This window comes from Triturus cristatus, chromosome 10 (assembly GCF_964204655.1).
Source record: "Triturus cristatus chromosome 10, aTriCri1.1, whole genome shotgun sequence".
Lineage (NCBI taxonomy): Eukaryota > Metazoa > Chordata > Amphibia > Caudata > Salamandridae > Triturus > Triturus cristatus.
Window position 1 is genome coordinate 369,208,003 of NC_140593.1, and position 24,427 is coordinate 369,232,429.

General features: G+C 42.4%; 1 protein-coding gene across 1 annotated transcript in view; it reads left to right on the forward strand.

Moving 5' to 3' along the window:
• The window catches only part of DNAH11 (dynein axonemal heavy chain 11), a 3,007,685-nt gene that overhangs the window by 1,279,868 nt on the left and 1,703,390 nt on the right, over positions 1 to 24,427 (forward strand). The window contains exon 37 of the mRNA XM_085631597.1: positions 7,147 to 7,239. Within this exon, the coding sequence (XP_085487723.1) occupies positions 7,147 to 7,239 (93 nt within the window). The remainder of the gene's footprint in view (positions 1 to 7,146; positions 7,240 to 24,427) is intronic.

The window sequence follows — 24,427 nt, forward strand, 5'->3', positions numbered from 1 at the left end:
ATTGAACAGCTATCCTGTGGTAATAACTCTAGGGCATGCTGTGATCTTGATATTTTATGGAGTAATGGATAAACATAGTATTTTGGTATAATCCACCAACAGATAGCATGATAAACCAAAGGAGGCAATTATACTTCTGAAATGTGTTGAGATTGAATGGAAGAGAGGGATACACACCAAATATTGGGAATCTCACTCAGATGTGTTTGGAAAGCAGCATAATAGAAAAATGGTCAATCTGAAAAGTAAAAAAAAATTCAGCTATCATCTTTCGAGTGATAGAGAAAGAGGAAAGGGTGGCTAGTCATATAGAGCAATCCGCTCAATCAAAGGCTGTGAAAACATTTGTGACCATCACGGTGGAGTGGAGGTGGTGATGGTGCACCCTGGTGAAGAAATTGACCTGAAAGAAGATGGGTTTGTTTGATTGCTTGTGCTAGAATTCTGATTGGAGGGTGTGAAGGGGTCTTTGTTTACAGAGATAGTTTCAGGAAGTTGACTGCAAGAAAACTGGATAGAGGGTTGACTGACTGTGTGCCTTTCTATTTAGTCATAAGATAGGCAATAATATCTTGAAACAATGATGGTAGGGGTACTCGCGTGATTAAGCAAAGAGCTAGGCAGTGTGAGGAACTCTGGCAGAGCACGCTACAAGATTTCTAAACTTTGTGATGGATAGATTAGACCTGTATAGAAGATCTTTGGTTTTTTAAGGATGGGGAAATATTGAGTCAAGAAATAATGGGGAAGAAAATAAGAGCAGGTAATTGACGGGTTGAGGGGGCAGGTAACAATTTTGAGGGGGGGGAGTGCTGTTAAATGTGGTCAACATGGAGTAATGGTATGAGATCTTGGATGAAACATAGGAAGCAAACTGTTTTGCCAGCAAGGTTGAATGCATGAGCTTTATTCAGCCTGCATTTGAGATGGCTTGTAGAGTTTTGCATAGATCCAAATATGGTTGGTTGAGAGGTGAGAGGCCTTTGATGGCACTGTAGTAGTCTGAGAGTACCTTAGTACCTATGCCAGTGTCAAGAGTTTGAGAGGTCAGACCATTGTCAATGAGGAAATAATCAATTCTGGAGTAGGTCTTATGCACGCCGTAGAAGAATCTGAAGTCCCTCTCTCCCTCGTGTTTCCTTTCCCCACTTCTAAGCATAAAGCGCTGTAGGCACCAAAGGTATCTTGCATGAATGTGGGTAAGTACGGGTTTAGATTTTTAGAGAGAAAATGAATTTTATGTATGAATTACATTAGTGCTAATGTTTTGATGCACTGGCTGAATGTGTTACAAAATGTGCATTCTGGGCATACTTGCTTAGTGATTTGGCGTTCCTTAGCAGTTGGTTTGTTGCTTGACTTTAGGGCATGGTCCTGTCTCTCTCCCCTCTCTAGTTTTTTTGTCTGCAGGGCCTGGTCTTCTGTCATTCCTCGATGAATGACATAGGTTTTGTATGCTATTTGAAAAGTGGCACACTGACCTTTGCAACTTTAACTTCTGGGTGGAATCCCTATTGCTTTCTCCAGTGGCTTACCAGTTTCACCAGTGCATGGCCTTCAGCCACTTATAGTCAGGGCTTACTTTGTAAAACAATAAGGGCTGGTGCCCAACGATATCTCGGAAACCCTCCACAAGAGGCTCCCTAATGTTAGAGTTGCTGAATACCAAGGCTGAGTAGTCTTGAGTCCACCTAATCCCTCTTCATCCACCACTATACCCTGCTTGCTTCTTAATGGCACTCATTCAGGTTCCCTTTCTTCCCTGCTGTCTCCCTTTGTCATGGTTATTCTTTCTTCTCTTTCACTTGCTCATGGTTAACGTCTTATGAGGAAAAGTAAGTGCTGGTCACCATAACGGAGTGCTGATGGTCCCCGCGTTCATTCGGTTTATCTCTCTGAGACAAAGTGAGCACGAATGACTGAGCGACAAGTAATGTACTGTTTCCACGATCCCTAATGGGACAGAGCTTTCATGTTCAATAGTTGCCAAGAACTATTCTCTCCTTGATAAGATGGGTTTCTGTTGGCACTGTGAGCTAGCTGGTATACAGGCAAACATATACGTGGTGGGGGTGTCTGGAATCAGTCTGGACACCAATCCCACAGTCCATGTTGTCTAAACGCGCAGATCCTATATAGGTTTATAGGAACTACATGACATAGCCTCCTACTAAATTTGAATAATCCTTAGGAAACCAGGGACAAAGAAATTGTTAGGCTATCACTGCATGGTTGTGGAATCCTTGAAGTCCAGTAGATTGTAATCTTCAGTACTGAAGAGACACAAAATTCCTTCCCTTGAAATAACTAGCATCCTCATAGTCTTGGATAAAACAGAGCTTATATTTATACTTAATATCATAGGTTCAGTGTCTCAAAGCCCTGTAAATAGCTGATTTTACAATTTTACAATGTATTATGTGCTAAATAATTTCCTAGCCCGAAAAGGTGGGAGGCTGAGTTGGATTTGTCCTGACCACTCCCTAGGATTAGGTGGTTGTTCAGTTGAATTGCTTTGTGGCAGTTTGAACAAGTACGACATGCGAATAGCATGGGTTTGACATGGTGTTCAGCTTTCTACCATGCTTACATAATATTTATTTAATTTATTATTGCCCACCTGTCTCTGGTAGAAAAGTACCATTTGAAATGAGTGCTCTTTGAGGCAAGCCATTATTGTGAAATCTGTGACTCTACGCTTGTCGATTGATATATTGTCTTCCTTTTAAGCATGGCTCTGTTTTACAACTTTCCTCAGTAAAGAATGAAAGATGTACAGGAGTTAGTGTCATATATACAACAATGAAGAGATGAAGATAGGTATGCATGCTAAAAGAATGAAAAAGAACTGTGCAACAATTGCAATTAATTTTCATCTTTTTACTAAAAGATCAACCTATTTAATTTGTGTGAAAATAAAACCATGAGAAATTCACCTGTAACACCAAATGTAGGTTTAGGAAAATAAAAATTCTGGAAATATTTTGTATAGCTTTATTTCATTTTTTTTCTTTTTGCTCTGGATTGCCAAGATGTAGTTAAACTTTTTTGAAGTGAGAAATGTGTAAATAATAAATGTTTATCTGGCATGATTTGCTTACTGAGGTCAGGATAAGGCCCTAGCGAAATTTAAATTAAAACAGCGTAATCCGCATAATTCTGTGATTTTAAAATTACACTGCTTATGGGAAATTCTAACAATTAAGCCATGTCGCATAACTATGCTGACATTTGCGACAAAATTATGGTGCAGCAGCACAGGAACAACATGAAAAACCAGAACACAAGCAGCTGTTCTAGGTAATTTTAATACAAAATGCACCTGTAGGAAATTGGATTATTGGTTGGGGTGGATGAAACCCTACTCAAGCAGTAATCACAATTCTTGTCAGAGTGAAGTCACAAGGAAACACCACATTAACCTGTGCTTAACCATATGGTAGCTAGGCACAGAGCAGTCAGGCTTAACTTAGAGTCAATATGTAAAGAATTTGTGCAGGATTTCAAACAGTAATAAAGAGAAAACACAACTCAAGGAAAATCCTACACCAATTTGGAAAAATAGAGTAAAAATGTATAAAATATTTGACACAAAATGAGACAAAAGGTAAGCATAGTGCCTAAAAGCAGAAAGTGCCACTCGTGGTTATCTGGCCGTGCAATACCAGGTGAAAGTCACAAGTTCAGGTTGACCGCGATGGAGCACTGGCTGGATACAGGGATCAGGTTAGACTGACTGAAAAAGGTACCTTCTCAAAGTCCCAAGTAAAAATTCTATTTTGGGCCGTGAGGAGCAGGAAAATTGATGCGGATGGTCATTGCTGGAGTGCAAAGAGAAGGATGGGCATCACAAACTGTCGCCACTGCACCTCAAAGCCTGTCCAGCGTCATAGCTGGTCGTTGCTTGCAATTCGCGTTGGCTGTCACCGTGAGCTTTTGATGCTGTAGTGCGAAGTACAGATCTTGTGTTGCCTGATGCCTCTTGCGGCCGCTGTAGCGTGAAGAGTCTTGTTCACCGGAGCTCCGCTTTGGTGGTTGGCACGGACGGCAAGATCTTGGCAAAAAAGGGCTGGTATGCAGTAACAAAGAGCCCAAAACTTCAGCACAAGCTCAACTGCTGCCACATCAAGGGACATGACTTGGGAATTAAGAACTCATTCCAGTGGAGGCCAGCAGGTCTGAGGCAGGTACAGTTGCAGGACCAGGACGCAGGTCAACTGGTCAATGCAGGGAGGCCTTTGGCGCATGTTATGTCCCTGTAGCTCAGAACAGCAGGTCAGTCAGCTGACCCTTAGAGTCACTTCAGCCTGGAATCAAGGGTGCAGGTCCAGTCTTCCTACTCAGCAAGCAGGGCAGCAGAGTAGCAGGACAGCAGAGTAGCAGTACTTCTGGCAGCAGAGCAGCACAGCGGTTTTCCTTCTGTAGTATCCACAGGTCCAGTGGTGTACTGAAGAGTTGGGTCTAAGGGTGCAATATTTATACCTGGGGCCAGCTTTGAAGTAGGAGAGGTTTCTAGAAGCTTCCACCCCCTGAGGTGTCTGGGGCTTCCTCCATCCCCTGGCCTCAAATTGTCTGGGAACACAAAAGATTAGTGTCAAACCCTTTGTGAGTATCTTGAAGCAGAGCTTTGGGATGTGCAAGTGTGGTAAGTGACCGCTCCAACCCCCTCATCAAGCCAGAGATGGTTCATCCTGCGAACATCTATTCTCCCTTTGTCTCACTGTCTGAGAGCAATACACAAGTGTATACTGCCAGCTGCACCTAGTAATGTGACCCAGGAGCGGGCTGTAGGCACCAATAAGTTGGAATAAGAAAATGTCAACTTTCTAAAAGTGGCATTTACAGAATTATGACTTAAAATACAACCTGACCATTAAAGAGAGTTTTAATTAACAGCTCTTTAGAAACTAAACTCGACCTTCCTACTCTGCTCCAAATAGCAAATGATCCCTCTTTAAATGTAATAAGTTGTCCCGATGATACCTATGGGAGAGGCAGGCCTTGCAGTGGTGAAAAACTAATTTAAATGTTTTTCACTACCAGGATATGAAAAGGGACATGTCCAACTTTTTAAATACACTGCACCCCGACCTCTGGCTTGTTCAGGGTGTATTAAAAACAAGGTTTTGGCCTGGCAAAAGGTTTATTTTGCTAGGCTGTAAAGGCAGTTTACAAACTGCATTCATAGGCTGCAATGTTAGGCTTGAGAACAGCTTAAAAGGATACCTAAATGGGTGGCACAAGCAGTGCTGCAGGCCCACTAGTAGCATTTAATTTACAGGCCTTGGGTACATGTAGTACCACTATACTAGGGACTTATAAATACATTAAATGTGCCAATTGGGTGTTAGTCACATGTTACAATGGTTTACGGGGTGAGCACACACACTTTAGCACCATTTACCAGTGCACAGAGTCCTAAGGCCAACAAAAACGAGATGAGCAAAAATGTAAAGGTAAAATGTTGGGGGAAGTTCACTCTAAAACTGACAGGGCTGACAACATACTTGTCTAAAAAGTTGATGCAAGGATGCTTTTGAAGCTTAAATATAGTGCTAAATGACACATTTGCATTTTGTAGAATTACATGTACATTTGCCTCATTTTTCCCAAAATGTCATGTCATTATGCGAATCCAAATTACACAAACTTCTCATACCCCTATCTATCATGAATTTGGCCCTGACATTTAATTTAACAAAGCATACACAATCAGTGTATTCTGCAAGTTGTGGGGTATGTTTGCTTCAAGTAACCAATACATCTTGTAACAATGATTTGGAAAGGAAAGTCCAGAACTGGATACACAGTGTGTGGTGTAAAAAGATTGACCTGACAAAGGCACATCAAAAGTTAGTGTTACATAAAAGAAGGCATTACATGGCAACATAAGAAATTAATATATATAGTAAAGTGGTCAGTAATAGAATGGGCATGCAGACAGAACTGCATTTTTACTGTCAGATAATGACTATAAATATAACAATGATTACATCAATTTAAATACTAAAGTATTTGGTCGTCCAATACAAGTAATATCTCAAGAACAGCTCCAGGATTAATTGGGCATGGGCACTAACCTTTCCTTTATCTTAAATTTTATTTAATCAGCAGCAAGTCTAAAGATTACGTGAAAATACAAACATTAACCCATCACTCTTTCTATCTATCCATGCACCTGTCCCTCTATGTGAGCCTGCTTGTTTACGGTCTGACTGCATTAATGATGTTTAAGATGCCTGTATGTATGTGTGTGTGTAGGCAAGCCTCTGTGTAATTTTTTGTTGACACTTGTAGATGGCTCTTCATGGCATAACCTATCATCCTTGTAAATTTTCCATCAGACCCTAATCTCTCATGCTGGTTGCCCACCCTTGATTCATATCTCCTAACATCTAGAGCCTGCTTGGTTACTGTTTGTCTGCATCGATGAGGTATGGGATTTCTGTGTTCGTATTTGTGTACGCAAGCCTCTGTGTAATTATTTATTGACACTGGTAGCTGGCCTTCCCTGAAATCCTTGTTGCAATCTTTCTTTCTTAACTCTCCATCAGACCCCAATTCCTCATTCTGGTTGCCCAACCTTGATTCCCAACTCCATTGATCATGAGGTCCCATCTCTCATCTCTGCTGCTCCTTTTCTTCTTCTGCTGTGTCTTTGCCCCCCAGTCCACAAAAACCAACTGCTGATTGAATCTCTCTTTAGGGAAAGATTATTCCATTCATAAGACTCTTCAGTGTTTCCTTCTTTCCACTCTGCTGTTACAGGTAGCATTTTCAGACACCCTTGTAGTAGCATTAGACAAACAACCTACACAACAAAAAAGTGTGTTTTGTAATGAGGTTACTTATCTAGTACGTTATGCTATATGTAGGTATGTTAGGTGCTCTGTGTGCCTTTTCATCTGACGAGCTGCATGAATTGATACCTGTAGGGTATACTGTTCTGTTTACATTGTTGCCTTCATGTGTCATCTATGTCAATGTTTGATATGATGTTTATGTTGGCGCATGCTTCATAAAGGGGGTGAACCAGTTGTTTTGTCGGCGCATTGATTTTTCAAAATCTTGCTATTTTATCGCTATTGCTTTAGGAGCCTTATAGCATGTTAAAAGTATGTCGCTTGGTCTTTCTTTTGTCTCAAGGATCATTATGACTGGGGGCTGCGAGCTGTGAAATCAGTCCTGGTTGTAGCTGGATCTTTGAAACGAGGAGACCATAAGAGACCTGAGGATCAGGTGTGTATTCAAATGTTTTCTGTATTTGAACAATATGATCATTATTGCCTTCCTGCTAAGGTGGTGAAAAAACGTCAAGTACTACGCATGTTTGTTTCTAAAATTAGCATGACTTTCCCTTACATATTTTCTGTTCCACAAACCATATATGCTTTCTCCTCTGATTCGGTACTGTATATCCGGAATATAGGTTTTATTCTTGGTAAAAATTTATCATTTTTCAACCACTTCCAATATTCTTAAAGCTTTTCATCTTGCTTTTTTCTTCTCAAAATTGCGAAAAATCTTACCTTATCTCCCCTACCACGCATGGCACCTACAGGGCCAGGCGTACATTCTCAGTCACCTGGACTGTTGTAATGTTCTGTTTTTAGCTTTTCCTACATATGTCCTGATGCGTCTTCAGCAGATAAAGAATGCTGTGGCCTATCTGGCTGTGGTTTGCCCATCCCGCTCAACCTCTGGATGCTCTTAAGAACTTGGATTGGCTTCCAGTACCAGCCCGTATCATTTTCCAATGTCTTTGCATGGTCCTCCGGGCTTACCACGGCTTTGGCCTTCTGTAAGTCAAGCTCAAAGTTTATCACTACCGTCCATCCAATTATTTAAGATCTGGCACGGCCAGGCTGTTAGTCATGCCTAGATTTTGAAGTCAGCGAATAGGTGGTAACTTTCTTTCCATTGCTACAGCTAAACGCAGGAACTCTTTGCAATTCACTACTCAAGCACATAACCAGCTACTACCTTTCCTCAAAGTATCAAAATTATGTATTATTCTGAAATATTATTATTAATTCCCAACCTCCTCTAGGAGGATTTTTGTCAGTCTAGTACTATGAGACTGTTCAGGTATTAGCACACCGACTATAACTGCGTACAAATTCAGATATATACTCAAGTTTGAAGAAATAGAAATGTGCAATACAATGCTAAATTGTCAACAGAAAGTATCTGAATATTTTCACTTGCGAAGGGGATGAGGACATCGGCTGCTTGTAGTACACACACACACCCACCCACCCACCCACCACCACCCCCACCCCTGTTTATTATGGCGGCAGCCGCCCCGCTACATTCGTACTTGTGGCACCCATAATAGACTAGAAGAAATCATGGAAATAAAAGAACGAAGATCGGATTGTCAATACATTGTGGCTATAGGAGATAAAACAGACAGGCTGCTGGCCTGGTTATTGAAGAGGTGAAAATCACATGCCCCTACAGTGCACACAAGTTTTAATGATGTTTTCCTATAAATTATATTTGCAACCTGGCCAAGCAGGGAAAAGTAATATACAGGAGTACTTAAGACGCTATTCCCTAAAATGACTAACTGCTGACCAAAGAGTAACAGTAGATAACTAGGCAGAACTAGTGCTGGCCAAACTGGAAATGCAGACAGGTAAGACTTCCGGTAGCAACGACTTACCCATGAACATGTACCAATCATATACTGGCTTGTTGGTGTATAAACTTCCAGAGGTCTATTCAGAAAAATGTTAAGTAGGTCAGCTGCTGGAAACAAGAAATGAGTCCCTGATGAACATAAGGGCATATTGGCTTTGGTCATGATTAACATAGACACAAAGATCTTAAGCAATATCCTGGCCAAAAGTCTACTGAGATGTTCAATGTGCAACATAAGGGCCTATCCTATGTAATTCAAGTGGTGTTGTGCCTCTATTGATGGCAGCAGCAGCTCCTCTGCAGTGGCGTTGGTGCATCGACCCACTCTCTGCAGTTAAGGTCCATCCAAGCAGCAACCTCTGACAAGCAAGCACAGAGGGAAGAGGCCTTGAGCTTGCTGTTCTGACACAAAGGGATGAAAAGTTGTGTGTCCTCAGCATATGAAATAATGGTAAAAACATAGTGCTCAATGACTTCCACCAGAGGGTGGACATAGACGTTAAAAAGGGTTGAGGTCAGTGAAGAGCCCTGTGGCACTCCTTGCTGAAGGGAGCATGCCATCATGTAAAATGGCTTTTGTGAGACTTGAAAAGTACGTCCATGCAAAATGAGATCAGCTGAAGCAGTGCCTTGACACCAGCGCCACAGTTCCAGAGCCTCTTGACCAAGATATTATGGGATATGGTATCAAACGCGGCACTGAGGTCAAGCATAAGAATAGCCGCAGTGTCGCCCTCATCCATAATCTGCAGCGCTGACTCAGAGGCTAGCAGCAAGGCAAATTTGGTGTTGTAAGAGGGGCAGAAGCCTGATTGAGTTCTGTGCAGGTGCTTGTTGTTCTGCAGGAAACTGGAGAGATGCCTATTCACATAATTTTCTGCTATCTTGGAAAAAAGTGGCAGCAATGATATAGGCCGATAGTTTTCAGGCTTAGATGGGTCAAGTAAGGTTTTTTTTTTTAAGAGAGGGACTACCAAGTCGTGTTTTTGCTGGGGAACACGGCCAGAGGACGTAAGATGTGATTTAATTCACACAAGAGAGGTTGTATTATCTCACAGCCCTGCTCCAAGATCAAAGGAAAAATTAAGTCTGCTGGAGAGCCAGATTTGATGGCAGAGCGTAGGGAAGTTAATTGCATAAATTGGATTGGGCAGAATTGCGGAAACTAGACACTATCGGCTGAAGAGTCAAACCATGTCCCTAACTGCGGGTGACTTCTAGCTTCCAGTGGAAAGGAGATGTAAATGTTCTCCACTTTTTCAGAGAAAAGAGAGGTCAGTGCAGCACAGCTTTCTTCAGAGGGGTGAGATGGATTATAGTGAGGTGAGAGATTTGACAATTTAGAAGATTGCACAAGAGGAATTATTGGTGGCTTGAATTATCTCAGAATGTGAGTATCAGCGGAACTGATTTATATAATCTGGTGATGTGCTTTTAATGCCACCTTATAATCCGTCCTACAACAAGGGTCATAGTTTCTCTGCCAGAGATGCTCGAGAGCTTATATTTTATTGTTGAGGACAGAAAGTTCATAATTGAACCATCCCGCTGAAGGCTTTTTTTCTGTGGGACTTGTTTAACCAATGGGGCAATATGGTCTTTTGCCTGTCTGGGGCGGCTTCCCAGTTGTATGCTGGCTTACTCTACACTGTCGTCCAGTATCGGGCTGTGATTTTCCAGCGCTTGATTGAGCCTCTCAGGGGTCACTTTGAACCATTTTCGTGCCCATGTGGGTGCATGAGCGAGATTTACTGGCATCTTATTGTGGAATACGTTTTTAGGAATGGCCAGGTAATCTGACCAGGCCAGTGGAATGGATGGTCCAGTTTCAATATGCGCCAGATTGGTGACCACAGGGTCAAGGATATGCCTCAGTCTGTGTGTAGGGGTGAGCACTAGCTGGAAAAGTTGCAGACTCTCCTGACCACCAATTAAGGCTTTGGCTGCCAGGCAGTTGGCGTCATCCAGATGAATGTTAAAATAAGCCTAAAACCAACAGATTAGCGTAGCTAGAGGGATGGTATCTCAGGTAGTAGGGTGTAAAAATTTGACACGGGTCCTGGGAGATGCTAGATGAGAGCTCCTTACACAACGTTTTTTGAGAGAACCAGGGAGAAAAAGGAAGCTACACAGCCCTCAATGGAGGGTTGAAAGAGAGAGCAGTGGAGCTCTTTTAAAGATTATGGCAATTCCCCCCCTCCATTTCCGTAACTGTCTGTCTTGTCTAACAGTGTAGCCTTGTGGAATGGCTTGCAATATGTCAGGGGAGGCATCCTCGTTCAGCCATGTCTCAGAAAGACTGCGTCTGGCCTATGTTGCTCATGAAAGTCATGCACTTTGACTTTGTACTTTGCCAGCTGTTGCGCCCTCCCTAGCCTGGACACCTACTAATGTCTACCTCAGACACCGAGCTTAGTACAACAAGTCTTTATTCGTCCACGTATAACCGCAAACTCAACATTCTAAACCTGCGTTCAGTACACTAAGCTCTAATGCTTACATCACAGTTCTACAGAGTCCATCAGGAACCAAAAGTGTTCCGTCACTGCTACTGTGAAATGTAACAAGGACAGCCCCATACGTCCAAGTGGACCATTGTAACTCTTTATACATGGATACAAGGGCATCATTCAGTAGGTGGGAATCATCTAATAAATGTGTGAATCTCACAATTAATGTGACTACTGTAACAATATTGAGAAATATTCTCAGTACATAAAGCAAGATACATAAATTAACAAGTCTGACCTGGGTTTCGTTAGATGATGTATATTATCCAAGTTCTCTGCAATTGTCAATACATCACTATATAGAAAGTGCAAACAATGCAGTGCTCTGGTGAATGTGTGAAAATAAACAACATAAACACAAGACACTGTGCACCTAGGTTCAATAAATTACTTCAAAAAAGAAGAACAGATAGCCAGTCAATGCATATCCGTCAAAATCGCATTAGATATTTGAACCCAGGGGGAGATGTCAACGTTTCGCCCACGATAATTAAAGGGGTCTCATCAGGAGTAAGTTGTTTGGCCTAGAACCTAAAGGACAGGGAAACAGAAACCCAATAACAGAGTGCCAGTACTAAGGGTTCCCATCCAGTAATAACACAGGTAACCCACTCTTACACCCTACTCACTGATGGCAATGTGACCAGTCTAATGTGTTAAATGTAAATAGATCAAGAGCCCGGCCGAGCTAATCAGGACAGGGCATACATCTGTCAACGGGATCATCGTGCAATCCTACTTCAATTAGAACAATTTTGTGACCCACTCAGTGTCGCACATCTTACATTCCAATGTGCTGCTTCTGTGATTCCACAGGTCTCGTAACCTAATGGAGAAGCACAATAGAAGGGAGGCTCAATCAGTCTCACAACCACTAGGTATTTCAGAATCTACCCACATGCTATGTCAAAATGGTGTATAAACCCAGGCTCAGTATACTAGGGAGGTGTGTGCAATGCTACAACAAGAGGTCATGAATAAGTACTAGACATTCAAGTGTATGTGGGTATGGACAGCTCTGTAAACACAACCCGAGCACTTCTTCTGGGGCTAATCCACCCAATGCTGTGGTATGATGACTCTCCTTACTCCTTTCTAGTAAGCAGATGACCATTTCTTGTATTTGAATTGCTTTGTATTTTGACGTATCTTTGTACTGTCTGGCACGTGGTTGATATCTGCCTCACAGCACTTCTGATTGCAGCGTTATCTTGAAATTGTCTGTTGCTATTTGCTGATCTTTCAAAACTTGGTTGTATCCACCTTTAGCATTAGCACTCAGTAAGATGTCTAGCTTTAGGTTGCGCAGTAGAGCAGTACGTTTTTTTACAGCTGCCCCAACAGGTTCTTGGCCAAAGATGTGTAGATTTCTCAGTAAAGCTTTTGTTATCTTCAAATGTTTTACACAGGCTGGAATTGTGCTTTGAATCCACATAAAAACTTGTTAAATTTGACAACCGTTTGCTGTTCCATACCCAGGTAAATTCAGTGGTGAGCTCCTGTTTTGCCTTCCTGCGTCTTCTGAGAAAGTTTTTGTTCTTTATGTCTTGACTGCCAGACAGCAGGTGATCTAGGCCCTGGTCGTATCTCACCTCTATTACGGAAACGGTCTCTACCTGGGCCTGCCCGGTTATCTGTTGGACAGACTTCAGCTAGTCCAAAATGCTGCGGCCCGAGCTATCTTTGAGCTCCCTCACAAGGCTCATGAGTCCAGCCTTCTGAGGAGTGTTCATTGGCTCCTAGTAAGGAAAAGAATCTTATTTAAGACTCTACTTGTAACTCAGAAAGCCCTATACGGGATGGCCCCAGTCTATCTTAAATGCAGAATCTCATTCTATATCCCATCTAGAAATCTTCGCTCTTCTAACCTCCTCTTGGCAAACACCCCTCGTATTAAAAAGCCAGGTCCAACGGTAAGGCCTATTCCTTCCTTGGTTCTTCCCTCTGGAATAAACTACCCCTGTCCCTCAGAAGCATCAAGTATACTCCCTGTTCCAGCCCATAATCTCTCCTCCTCGTCGGCCACATGCTACCTTTCGGCATCCATGCAGTTGCGCTTTATAAATACCCCCACATAGACATAGACATATGCGAAGCCTTGATTCAGCATTTTGACTGAGGGGCATGTTTTTTTTTTTGGTTTTATTTGCAGAGTTTTATATAGCGCAAACTTGACCCGAATCCAATTAGGTATCAGAGCGCTTTACATAGCAACAGTTACGTTACATGAGGACACACATTCAATTTTTGTTAGGCACAGGGAGATTAAGTGATTTGCCCAGAATCACAGGATGTTCAGCGTCATTACCGAAACTCGAACCCAGTTCCCCAGGTCTGAGGTCGAGCGCCCTAGCCGTTAGGCCAACTCTTCTCCCCAATATGTCACATTTTTTTGGACTATGGCAAACTCTCTTGGAGAGCACTGTCAAACTTTGTGTTACTTATCACCTATCTCGTCACCAGTTGTAGCATTCTCCCCAGCCTGTGTACCCGCTAATGACTAAAACACAAATAAAGCTTAGTATAATATGTCTTTATTTATATTATAAAATGACCAGTGTTGAGCAATCAGCATTTAGTGAAATGATGTTTCTTTATGATTTACCTTCAATAATCTTTTTGATATAATAAAGGTGGGACCCAACCTGGCCATGATGGACTCCCATCATCAATGAAGAATCATAGTTGCCAACATTTGAAAAACATTTCCCAGGACACTTTACAGCACAGGGCTGCTGCGGATAGAAAGTTCTTGTTTGCGTACCTATGTGTCATAAAGAGAAACAATTTCTGCAACAATATTACCCGGGACAATCTCCAACTTGCCGGGACTGGCCTTGCAAAAACGGGACAGTTGGCAACCACGAAGTATACTGAATAAAGCGCATACCCAGCATGCTCTTTTTTAAAAATGATTTACCCTTCACTCCAGTGCAGCACTGTAATATTAGATATATTACCAAAAATTTCACAGATCATGAGGTTGTAGCTATAAGAAGTGCATAATTTGAGCCGGTAGTTTCTGGTTCTCAGCACAGTCACTTAACTGCCAACACTGGCCCTTAAGGCAGTCTACCTTGTATGTGAGTGGGCCTGCACACCTGGTGGAAAATGTGTTATGCAGTGTAGTGTCAAGACTCAGCGAGTCTTTTATGGTGTGTCTGCGTGCTACCTCACGAAGGGGTACAGCCCTAACCCCTGTTCAATATAATACTATTTTAAGGCCTGAATGAATGAATGAAAGGAGACTTGTAAACGCGCAACTTAGCCCGAAGGCGTCAAGGCGCCTAACCAAAGACAATGCAAAAGGTATGACAGATCATGTCTAAGCGTAGGCCTTGGCGAAAAGCCATGTCTTAAGAGCCTTCCTAAAAGCAAGCGCCGAGGGAAGAGATTTTATCTCCAAGGGCAGGGTGTTCCAAAGCCTTGGAGCAAGAGTAGAAAAGGCTCTACCTCCCCAGTTGGCCTTACGTATCCTGGGAACTTGGAGCAAGAACTTATTGGACGACCGGAGGGTCCTAGAGGGTGTATAGGGGACCAACAGGTCCCTAACACCTCCGGACCGATTAGTGGCCAGGGCTCTATAAATCAAGGTCAGGGACTTGAAGGAAATCCTGGCCTCCATTGGGAGCCAGTGTAGAGTCCTTCTTGCCAAGTGAGCTGAGGCCCGTTTGGGCAGGTCCAAAACCAGTCTAGCGGCGGCATTCTGCACCATTTGGAGACGGGTTACCAGACCCTTGTTAATGCCTAAATAAAGAGCAGGTCTGTGAGATGCACTGCTCTTGTCCCTATGGTTTCAAATTATTATTCTGTTTATTTGTTGTTCTTTCCATAATAAAGGCAAAATTTACACGAAGAAATTTCAAAATGTTGTATTAAATATAGGCGTACTGTACTTTTCAGACACGATTATCTTTAACAACGCGTCTGGTAAGAACCGTGTTTTACCTTTACGCCACTTAACCTCACCCTTTTGACTTTAATTTGATTTACAGCACGCATGCTTAGGTTTTGTTTTTATTTCATTTTCCGTGACAAATATCAGCGGTTAACAAACAGTTCGCCTGTGAGCTCCCATCTTTTAAATGACATACGTTATTCACTTTTCTATCGTTTGATGGATGACACTTTTTGGTAAGCTTAAGTCTCTCCCACCTTTGACTACAACATTTACAAATCATGTGCCCGGAGGGGTAGCCTCATTCGGTTTTTTATTTATTAATTTTCAGCGAGGAGGCTGGCGTTCACTAATGTAGCGTGGGTATGAGCTGTTTTTACACTGCAGCATGACGTTCGTTTTAACACTCACTCACGTGTTTTGGCACTGAATCGTTTCACATAGAACTGGCATATCACAGTATATATTGTCTCTCATCTGCAGTTTTTATGGTATTTCACCACATTCAGTCAAAGCACGGTTGGCTGGCTCTCTGGTCCCTTGGGTTTCGGTAATTCTATTATGTCACACATTTAATAAACTTACCCTTCTGTTTCTCTTTTAATTTCCTTTTCCATGTGCAAATCCTATTGCTGACAACGTATCTAGTTTTTTTACAACAACCTATGACATCTTTGGTCACTTTCCATTTTTGTTGTAGTTCCACTCGGAAGGAACAGAAATCAATTATTCATCTTACTCTCTCTTGGAAATACCCCTGAAGAAAGGTTTCTTAACCCGAAATGCATTGGGAATTATTTTACTTTGAATTGTAGATGTAATATGGATATAATTTTGATGCTTGTTAAGAAGTAGATTAGCGAGCACAAGAGATTTGTATATGTTCATTCTAGAAACTCACGGACAAGAATTTGTTCACTTGAAAATCAATATATATATATATTTTTTTTGTAATACAACATTTTGAAATTTCTTCGTGTAAATTTTGCCTTTATTATGTAAAGAACAACAAATAAACAGAACAATAATTTGAAACCATAGGGACAACAGCAGTGCATCTCACAGATCTGGGTGATTCCAGGCCTTAAAATAGTACTTAAGAGTCTGCCAGATGGTGGCGATGTCTAATTTAGAAATGAGCAATACAACAGTTGTTTAATTCAATATAGATTAACCCCTTCGCTGCTGCGGACATTCCGCTGCAGCGCTGGGGGGGGCAGGGGGGCAGCGCGGTGGGCCTGTGCTCATGACGGAGCCGCTCCGTCATGAGCCACAGTTGAGCTGTGCTCATGACGGAACGGTTCCGTCATGACTCCGCCCATTTGCGTTGTCCCCCCGCACAGGCGGGGAAACAGCGCCGCGTAGGCGGAGCGGCCGCCAACGGGCGTGTCATGACGGAACCGTTCCGTCATGAGCACACGGCAACCGTGGCTCATGACGGAACGGTTCCGTCATGAGCGGGGAAGGGGTTAAAAAGAACTGTTACTGCCGCCCAGGCCATCCTTATAGTGTTGAGCACTTGGAATAGTCTGAATTGTCACATTTGTTGGAGTGTGATGGTTAGTAGTTGCATTGGTATTGTCAGTTTCAGCCCTGGCAGGGTCAGTGGGTGGTGCAACCTGCAGTGGCCTCCTAACAAGGGCCCTGGCACTTATTATTTGTTTTGTTTTTATAAATTAGGCACTGGCTGTAAGAAATAAAATGTTAACAGCCAGTGCACCGAAACAATTTATCCCCACACAGGCGACCCTGCCATTTTCATATGTGACTTGTGTTACGCGGAATGGAGAAAAAGTAAAGTATTTTTCAAATGACTTAACAATGTCTTCATGCGGTATTTCCAATCCATGATGCTGCTGGGATTACTGGCTAAATGTCCAAGCCTCTTCTGAAATAAAACTGTCCAGAATACATAAATTTAGATTGATGGCTTATTTTATTTAAGCAACCTTAAATTGAAAATAAACTTTCCTATGGTAGAAATGGGAAAAAACAACTTAAATCAAGGTATCGATTTGAGTAGGTGAAAGTACCTTTCCATACCACTGCCTGAAATGCATATACGACCAAGCAGGTTTCTGGAGTGAAATTCAACTATAAAGTGCAAAAGAAGTTCCCGGGAGAGGCATCTGCTTTCCAGCTCAAAAGAGTTTTCCCATCAACAGAGAAGGCCACAGAGAGCAACCAGCACTTGGCTAACCGAGAAGATGATATAAGGAGCTCTGAAGTAAATAATTTTATATCGAGGCATTAAGTGACCAGTTATATTGAGGGCCACAGTGGCATATTGTAATTTAGAACAGCCACAAACAAATGTGTATGACCAATGGCAGTTGCATCCTAGTAATCAAGCTCCCCGTGTTTTCTCATTGGTTCACAAATGTGAATACTATATATTCACAATTGCAAAGCAAACATCTGCTGTCCCTAGCTATACTCCCCAGTTTATTGGATTATGTCAAAGATGAGAATTTGGATTTCGGTTTATGGTTCCTGGTTTATAATCCTATTATAAAGCGGTTTTACTTAGACAAAACTATTCAAAATGAGACCATATTGGGAAACAGCCTTTACCACGCAGAACACTGCATGCCTTTACCACGCAGGATTCTACAACTAATATGCCTTTACTACACATGACATTGCAACAAATTTCATTTTAAAGGCATGATTGGTAAAGGCATTTTCGTTGAAGGAGTTATAAAGGTGAGTATATATAAGCAGTAAAGGTTTTAAGTGTTTTAAATATTTTATTATCTACTGGCGGTCGCCAGTAGATAGTTATAGTTAGGACCGTGTTTCCATAGGAAATCTGAAAATTCTATTTTGAATAACTTTGGCGTCGGTTGACGGATCCTTGCGAAATTTTCAAAACTAATGGGGCGCTCCGCTCAGCTCCTACCCTGGAAGTCTCGGGGTGATTCGTCAAGTGGGGGCTGAGAAAAAAGGGGGGGTCCCAAAACACGTTTTTCCCATGCATTTTCCCATAGGACCTTTAGTCGAAGGTACAGCCCGAACGGCTGCACAGAATTACTTGAAATTTGGTAAAGAGGTAGTCCTCAGGTCAGGGATGTGCCTTTTGCATATATGGAGTCAATCTGTTCAGTAGTTCCTGAGAAAAGTGCAGTTAAAAGCACACAAATATCTAGAAGCGCGCACCATGCGTGCACCATAACGTGCGCGAGCGTAATTGTGATTGGTGGTTGCATGTCAGTCAACATTCGAATCGGTCGAAATCAGGAAGTGTTGTCTGCCATTTTGTGTGTGACAGTAAAAAAGAAAGGTGGAGAACGTGAAAAGGGGGCAGGGTACAGAGTTCCTGACCCCCTAGCTTTTGTCAGGGGGTCCCTGAAGGACCCTAAAGGGTGAAAAAAACATTTTATTTTTTGTTAAAAAATCACGGGGTGCGCGCACCGTGCGCTCACCGTCACAAGGTGCGCGCACGGTGCGCGCACGGCGGAAAAAAAATCATTAAAAAAATAGAATTAAAAATAAAATTTAAGTGTTTAGATGTTAGGTGGCTCTAAAAAGAGCCGTTGTGTTAATTGAGGAACAGAGGAACAAAAAAATGAAAAAAAATTATAGGGTGCCGCATGTGGGCTGCTGTATCTTGCTCTCTATTAGGGGAATGCTGGTGTCCCCATAAGAGAGAAGAGCATTGCACGCATTGCACCGTATATGCACCCTCTTGAAAAAGGGTGTATATCCAGAGGAACAGAAGCAGGTGAAGCTGCCGCCGCAGATGAAGTGCTCGGCTGAGCTGCCGATGATGTGCTCGGCTGAGCTGCTGCGGATGTGCTCGGCTGAGCTGCTGGAGGGTTGTCTCTAGCAGCTCGAGGAAAAGCCACAGGATGTACTCCTTTAACGTGCCTGATCATAGTGAAGATACTAAAATAGTATTTCTTTTTAGGATCTCCTCTTGATAAGACAACACCACAAATAGTGCAGGTGACTTTTGGAGCATTCACCTTCTTCTGCCCCTCTGGAAATCTAAACAATTGCCAGATAAAAGAGTCTTTCTGTTTCCTCTGTCTCACAAGGGTCTCCTGCTCACTCCCAGAAGATAACTGCTGCTCTGCCATTCTCAAGTACTGGAGTACTGGAAAAGCTGCTCAGCTCCTTCTCCCAGGGAATCAGAAGAAAAAATGAGGGAGTGGGTGTGGTGTTGGAAGTTTCTGGAACTGAAACTACTATAAACCAATGAAAAGTGTTGTTTCTAAATCACATGACTTGCCATGCGCGCACCGTGCACGCGAGCACGCACGCATGCGAGTACGGACCAAGCGTGCATGCACGTACGGAGCACGCACGCATGCGCGTACGGAGCACGCGCATATGGAGTACGCACGACGTACACATGCGCACGTGGATCACGTACGCATGTGAACACGGAGCATGTACGCATGCGTGCACTGTGCTCGCACCGTGCGTGCACGGTCAAAAACCCTTAAAAAAAAAAAAAACTTTAAAGTGTTTATAAGTTTATAGAAGATATTAACTATACTGTTCAACTTTATCCAAATAAAAAAAAAAAGAACTGAGCCATTCCATATTACAGGATAAATTCAATCTATAACTATATACATAGGTAGCTTATTGTAATATAAATATTTAAAAAATATAATAATACATTCATAAATTAGCATTTAAAAAACCTTGCAAATTCACTTAAAAAACCATAGGTTTCACACACGTTATAGTTAGGAATTAGCATTTAAAAAAGTTTGCAAATTCACTGAAAAAACCACAGGTTTCACACACGTTATAGTTAGGAATTAGCATTTAAAAAACCTTGCAAATTCACTGAAAAAACCATAGGTTTCACACATGTTATAGTTAGCTGGACATTTCACTCGTAAAAAACCAATGAAATTCCCCTGTTATAGTTAGTTCAGCTAACTATTACTCGCACGCCCGCAATCCACTGCTGATGACATCACATATTACATCACTCATGACATGGCCAGTGACATCACAGCGGCAGTGCGGCGATGCGCTTCTTGCATGTGAGTCGCACTTCCAGCTCCTTGCGACACGCAGTCACTCAGAAAGCCTCACAAAACAGCAGGCACTTCCAAAGAACTCTTGGGGAGCTGGTGGGTGAAGTCTGTTGTCCCTGAGACTTCAGCAGGAGGCAAGCTCTTTTCTCAAGCCCTTACAGATCCTTCACAAGTTGAATAAAGTACACCAAGTTCCTTCTCTCCTCTCTTTGGGAGTCAGGCAACCACTGCAGGCCAATCCCTCAAGCTTAGTGATAGTCTCTACTCAGTCTCTCTGGTTCCACTCCTCAGCAAAGGTTTCTTCTTGTTTACCAAAGTGATCTAAAGTTCTTGGGTTTGGGTCCCAATATTTATACCCAGTTTCTCTTTGTTCTCTGAAGGCAGAGAGGCCTTTGCCTAGTCCAAACAAGTTCTGGTCAGTCCTGGAGCACTTTGTTGACAACACTCCTTCTTTCCTTTCAGAGTGCAGGGCAGAGACATCAGACGCAGGAGGTGGAGCCAGTCTTGTGGCGGGAAGGCACAGCCCTCTTCAGGTCCCAGGTGCAACTCCTCCCACCCATCTAGATGCAGATCTCTCTATTCAGCCCTGTGCTGACTCACCCTGTCTCCTGGAATACCCCAGCCCCTGTCACTCAAACTCCAGACAAGGAATACACAGCCTAGCAGAGGCAGGTTTGGATGGTTTGACCAGAAAATACCTACTTTCTAAAAGTGGTATTTTCGTACACAGAATGTTAAAACCAACTTCGCTAAAAGATGTATTTTATCATTCTGAGTTCAGGCATACTAAACTCGAATTTCTACCATGTTCCCGGAGTCAGTTAGGTTTATAAGATGTAATAATCAAACTGCCCATTCTGGCCTATGGGGAACAGGTAGCCTTGCAATAGTGAAAAACGAAAATGGCTGTAATTCACTATTAGGACATGCCACACACACCAAGGCATGTCCTACCTTATACTTACAATGCACCCTGCCTTTGGGCCTACCATAGGGGTGTCTGATATGAAAAAAAGGGAAGGTTTAGGGACTGGCAAGTGGGTTGCATTTGCCCAGTCAGCATGGCAGTACCAGACTGCACACAGGCTCTGCAATGGCAGACCTGAGACACACGTTTACAGGCTGCTTCTGTGGGTGGCACAACCAGTGCTGCAAGCCCACCAGCAGCATTTGGTTTACAAGCCCTAGGCACCCCAGGTGCACTGTACAAGGGTCTGACAGGTAAACCAAACCAGCCAATCATGGAATCACTAATCCATACATCAATTTACAAGAGGGAGAGAATATGCACTTTAGCACTGATCAGCAGTGGTAAAGTGCCCGAGTCATAAAACAGCCAACAACAGGTCAGAATAAATACAGGTGGAAGGCAAAAAGTTTAGGGATGACCCTGCAAAAAGGGCCAAGTCCAACAATGACTTACCTTAAAAAACCCTAAACCCACTTTAAACCCTAAAAGTTCCTATAACCCAAACACCCTTACCATGCGGGGGCATAAGTTATTGTTAGCTCAGTTAACTACAACTGCTGATTTTTTCTGGGTATGAGTGAAATGTCAGCCTAACTATATAACATCCCTGTAACCTTTTGTTTTTTGTGTGAATTTCTAAGGTTTTTTAAATTCTATTTTCGCAGCACTATCGCATTCACCATAACATCAAGATTCACAAACACTGTTTTAAAAAAAATATCTTACATATAGTCACACACTGTAGACAATCTTTGATAATAGAGCTTTGGTATTGGGGTGTTCTAACTAATATTTATGTATTTGTTTTCATAAGAAATCTTTTTTTAATCTTTTTTTTTACTTTTTCATGCTAATGCCGGAACTCACAATGCCATTGGTATTTCCAAGACCACATGTTTTTTTTTTTTTTTTTTTTATCTCTAAAACACATATATTTACAAACTGTAGTCAATGTTTCACAATAGTGGTTTGTTAATGGGGATATAAAAGTTAAAATAATATTTTAGTATTTTTTTTTTTTTTAAATCATACTAAAATTCAGTTTTCATGATGTCAGTTGTGATGATGTCAGTACTCACGAAGACCGTGTAGTTGTTTTGAAAGTTAAAAAAATATATATATACACGTAGTGTAAACTGTTTTTGAGAATAGGGGTCTACTACTAAGGAGGTTAAAGTAAAATATTTGTATTGTATTTAAGAATTTTGTTTTTAATGTTTCCCCATTTTCCCAGTATCACCACACGTCACAATAAGGTCGGTATTCGTGAAGACCACGTGGTTTATTGAAAGTGTAAAACACATCTATATACGTAGTGTAGAATGTGTTTGAGAATAGGGGTTTCCTACTGAGTAGATTAAAGTAATATATTTGTATTATTTTGTTTTTTAAAACATTTTTATAATGTTTCTGTTGTAATGAAGACACTCTGAAGCAGGTGAAGTTCAAGCGTCTTTATTCTGTCATCCACTCTCCGCAATTGACAGCCTGTTGAACATTCCAAGGTGAACTCTCAAGGACCGTTCCAAGAGGGAGGAAAGGCGGGGGAGGAAAGGAAGCTACCACTAGGAAAAGAAAAGGGAAAACACCTCAGGGAAGGTAACAGGGGAAAAAAAGGAGAGAGATTACAACACATCTTCCTTCGTAGGTAAAGGAAATCCAGGGGAAAAGGACGAGGTGAGCGGGTAACATGAACCTGTGAAGTAACAGAGTTTGTGTATCAGTAACATGGAAACCCCCAGGGTCTGGAAGGCGGATAAGTAAAAATGCAAAGTATACCCCAGCCTACCTGCAGACAACCACAAGAAGAAGGGAATACAGATCACCCAAGACAGGGAAGGAAAGGAAAGAAAGAGCGAACGAGGTAAGGCTGGAGACACAGGACAACATCAGCAATGTACTTCCGATCTCACGGATGAAAACAAAGTTCGACAACACGTGGAGAACTGAACAAGGAGGAAGCGGAGAAGAGGCAAGGTATGTACAAACAGCAAACTAATGCTTCCCTCCATTTTCAATAAACAGTCCCAATGCAATGTGATTGACATGCGTTCTACAAAATCCAATATGCAACCTGTAAGAAAACAACATCAGTCAAGTGGACTCGAACGCAAAGATGTACAAACAGCAAACTACTGCTTCCCCCCCATTTTCAATAAACAATCCCCATGCAATGTGAGATTGACATGCGTTCTACAAAACCCAACTTGCAACCTGTAATAAAACAACATCATTCAAGTGGACTCGAACACCTGACCCTCCTCAACTCCTATGAGCGAGGTGAGGAAAACTTTGAATGGTACTGTAACCCATAAGACGCCCAACGTAGGGAGCCCAAGTAAATGTACATGGTTTAAAGCTCATAAATTTGTGCCCAGTATGGGGGTAGCAAAGTAACAGTAGATGGGAACGTAACCCCTAACCCATGCCCTAATTTGGGGGTTCCAACCGTGCTTTACCTAAGATGGCAAAGTGTGTAGGCAAAAAGGGGCATGAACCCATCCCCATCCTATGTAAGGGTATAAGAAAGAGTACTGAGATACTCACGTAAAACAAGCAAAAACCCATGGAGGTGTGTACCAAAAGTCCACAAGCGTACGGTGAAGCCCAAATGTCCAGAGTGAGTGCAAGGGAGGTGGCCAAACCCATTGCCCTCCCTGTGTAGGGGAAAGCATATAAAGTGTAAATAAGCACGCCTTACGAAATCTGAATAGAGCCCCCATGAAAGAGTGATATTCCAAGAACATAAGATGTGGCCCCAGAAAACATGGCGCTTGAACCCATATGCACCTCCAACCCTAGAGATGTACCCACAAGGAGCAGAAGACCAGATACTTATAAGTCTTAATGTTGAACCCCCAGTGAAAACCTGCGTGCGCCCACTATTGGGAAGCTCCACGGATCTCTCAGTTCCTGTGAAGACAAGCGGTGGTCTAGAGCTGCTGAAAGTAGGGTACTTTACAGAAATGCCACCATGCTCCAAAGATCAAATGATACCAAAAACGGACAGAATTAGCTGACGCACTGTCCACCTTACGGGTCCTGATAGTATCACCGCCTGCTTCCTTTACAGTGGAGAAGCTTGCTGCCATTTCGGTTTACAAACTTCAAAAGAACATGGAGTCACATACGGGACGTCGTGCCGGATGGCTATCGGTGCAGTAATGCACCAAAAAGTCCATTGTACGAAATACGTCACCGTTGGTGCTAGTGACGCGCTGGAAGTCGGTTGGAGTGGCGTTCGAACTCGAGCTTCCATCTGAGGTAAAATTTTCCGCGCGAAGATTTCCACAAGAAATGACAGTTATTACCTGCTACAGTGCCAGCAGTGCACAACACATTGTGAAGTGAACTCCAGATCACATAGATTGATCGTAGAACCAGTAAAGAATCTCCATGCTGA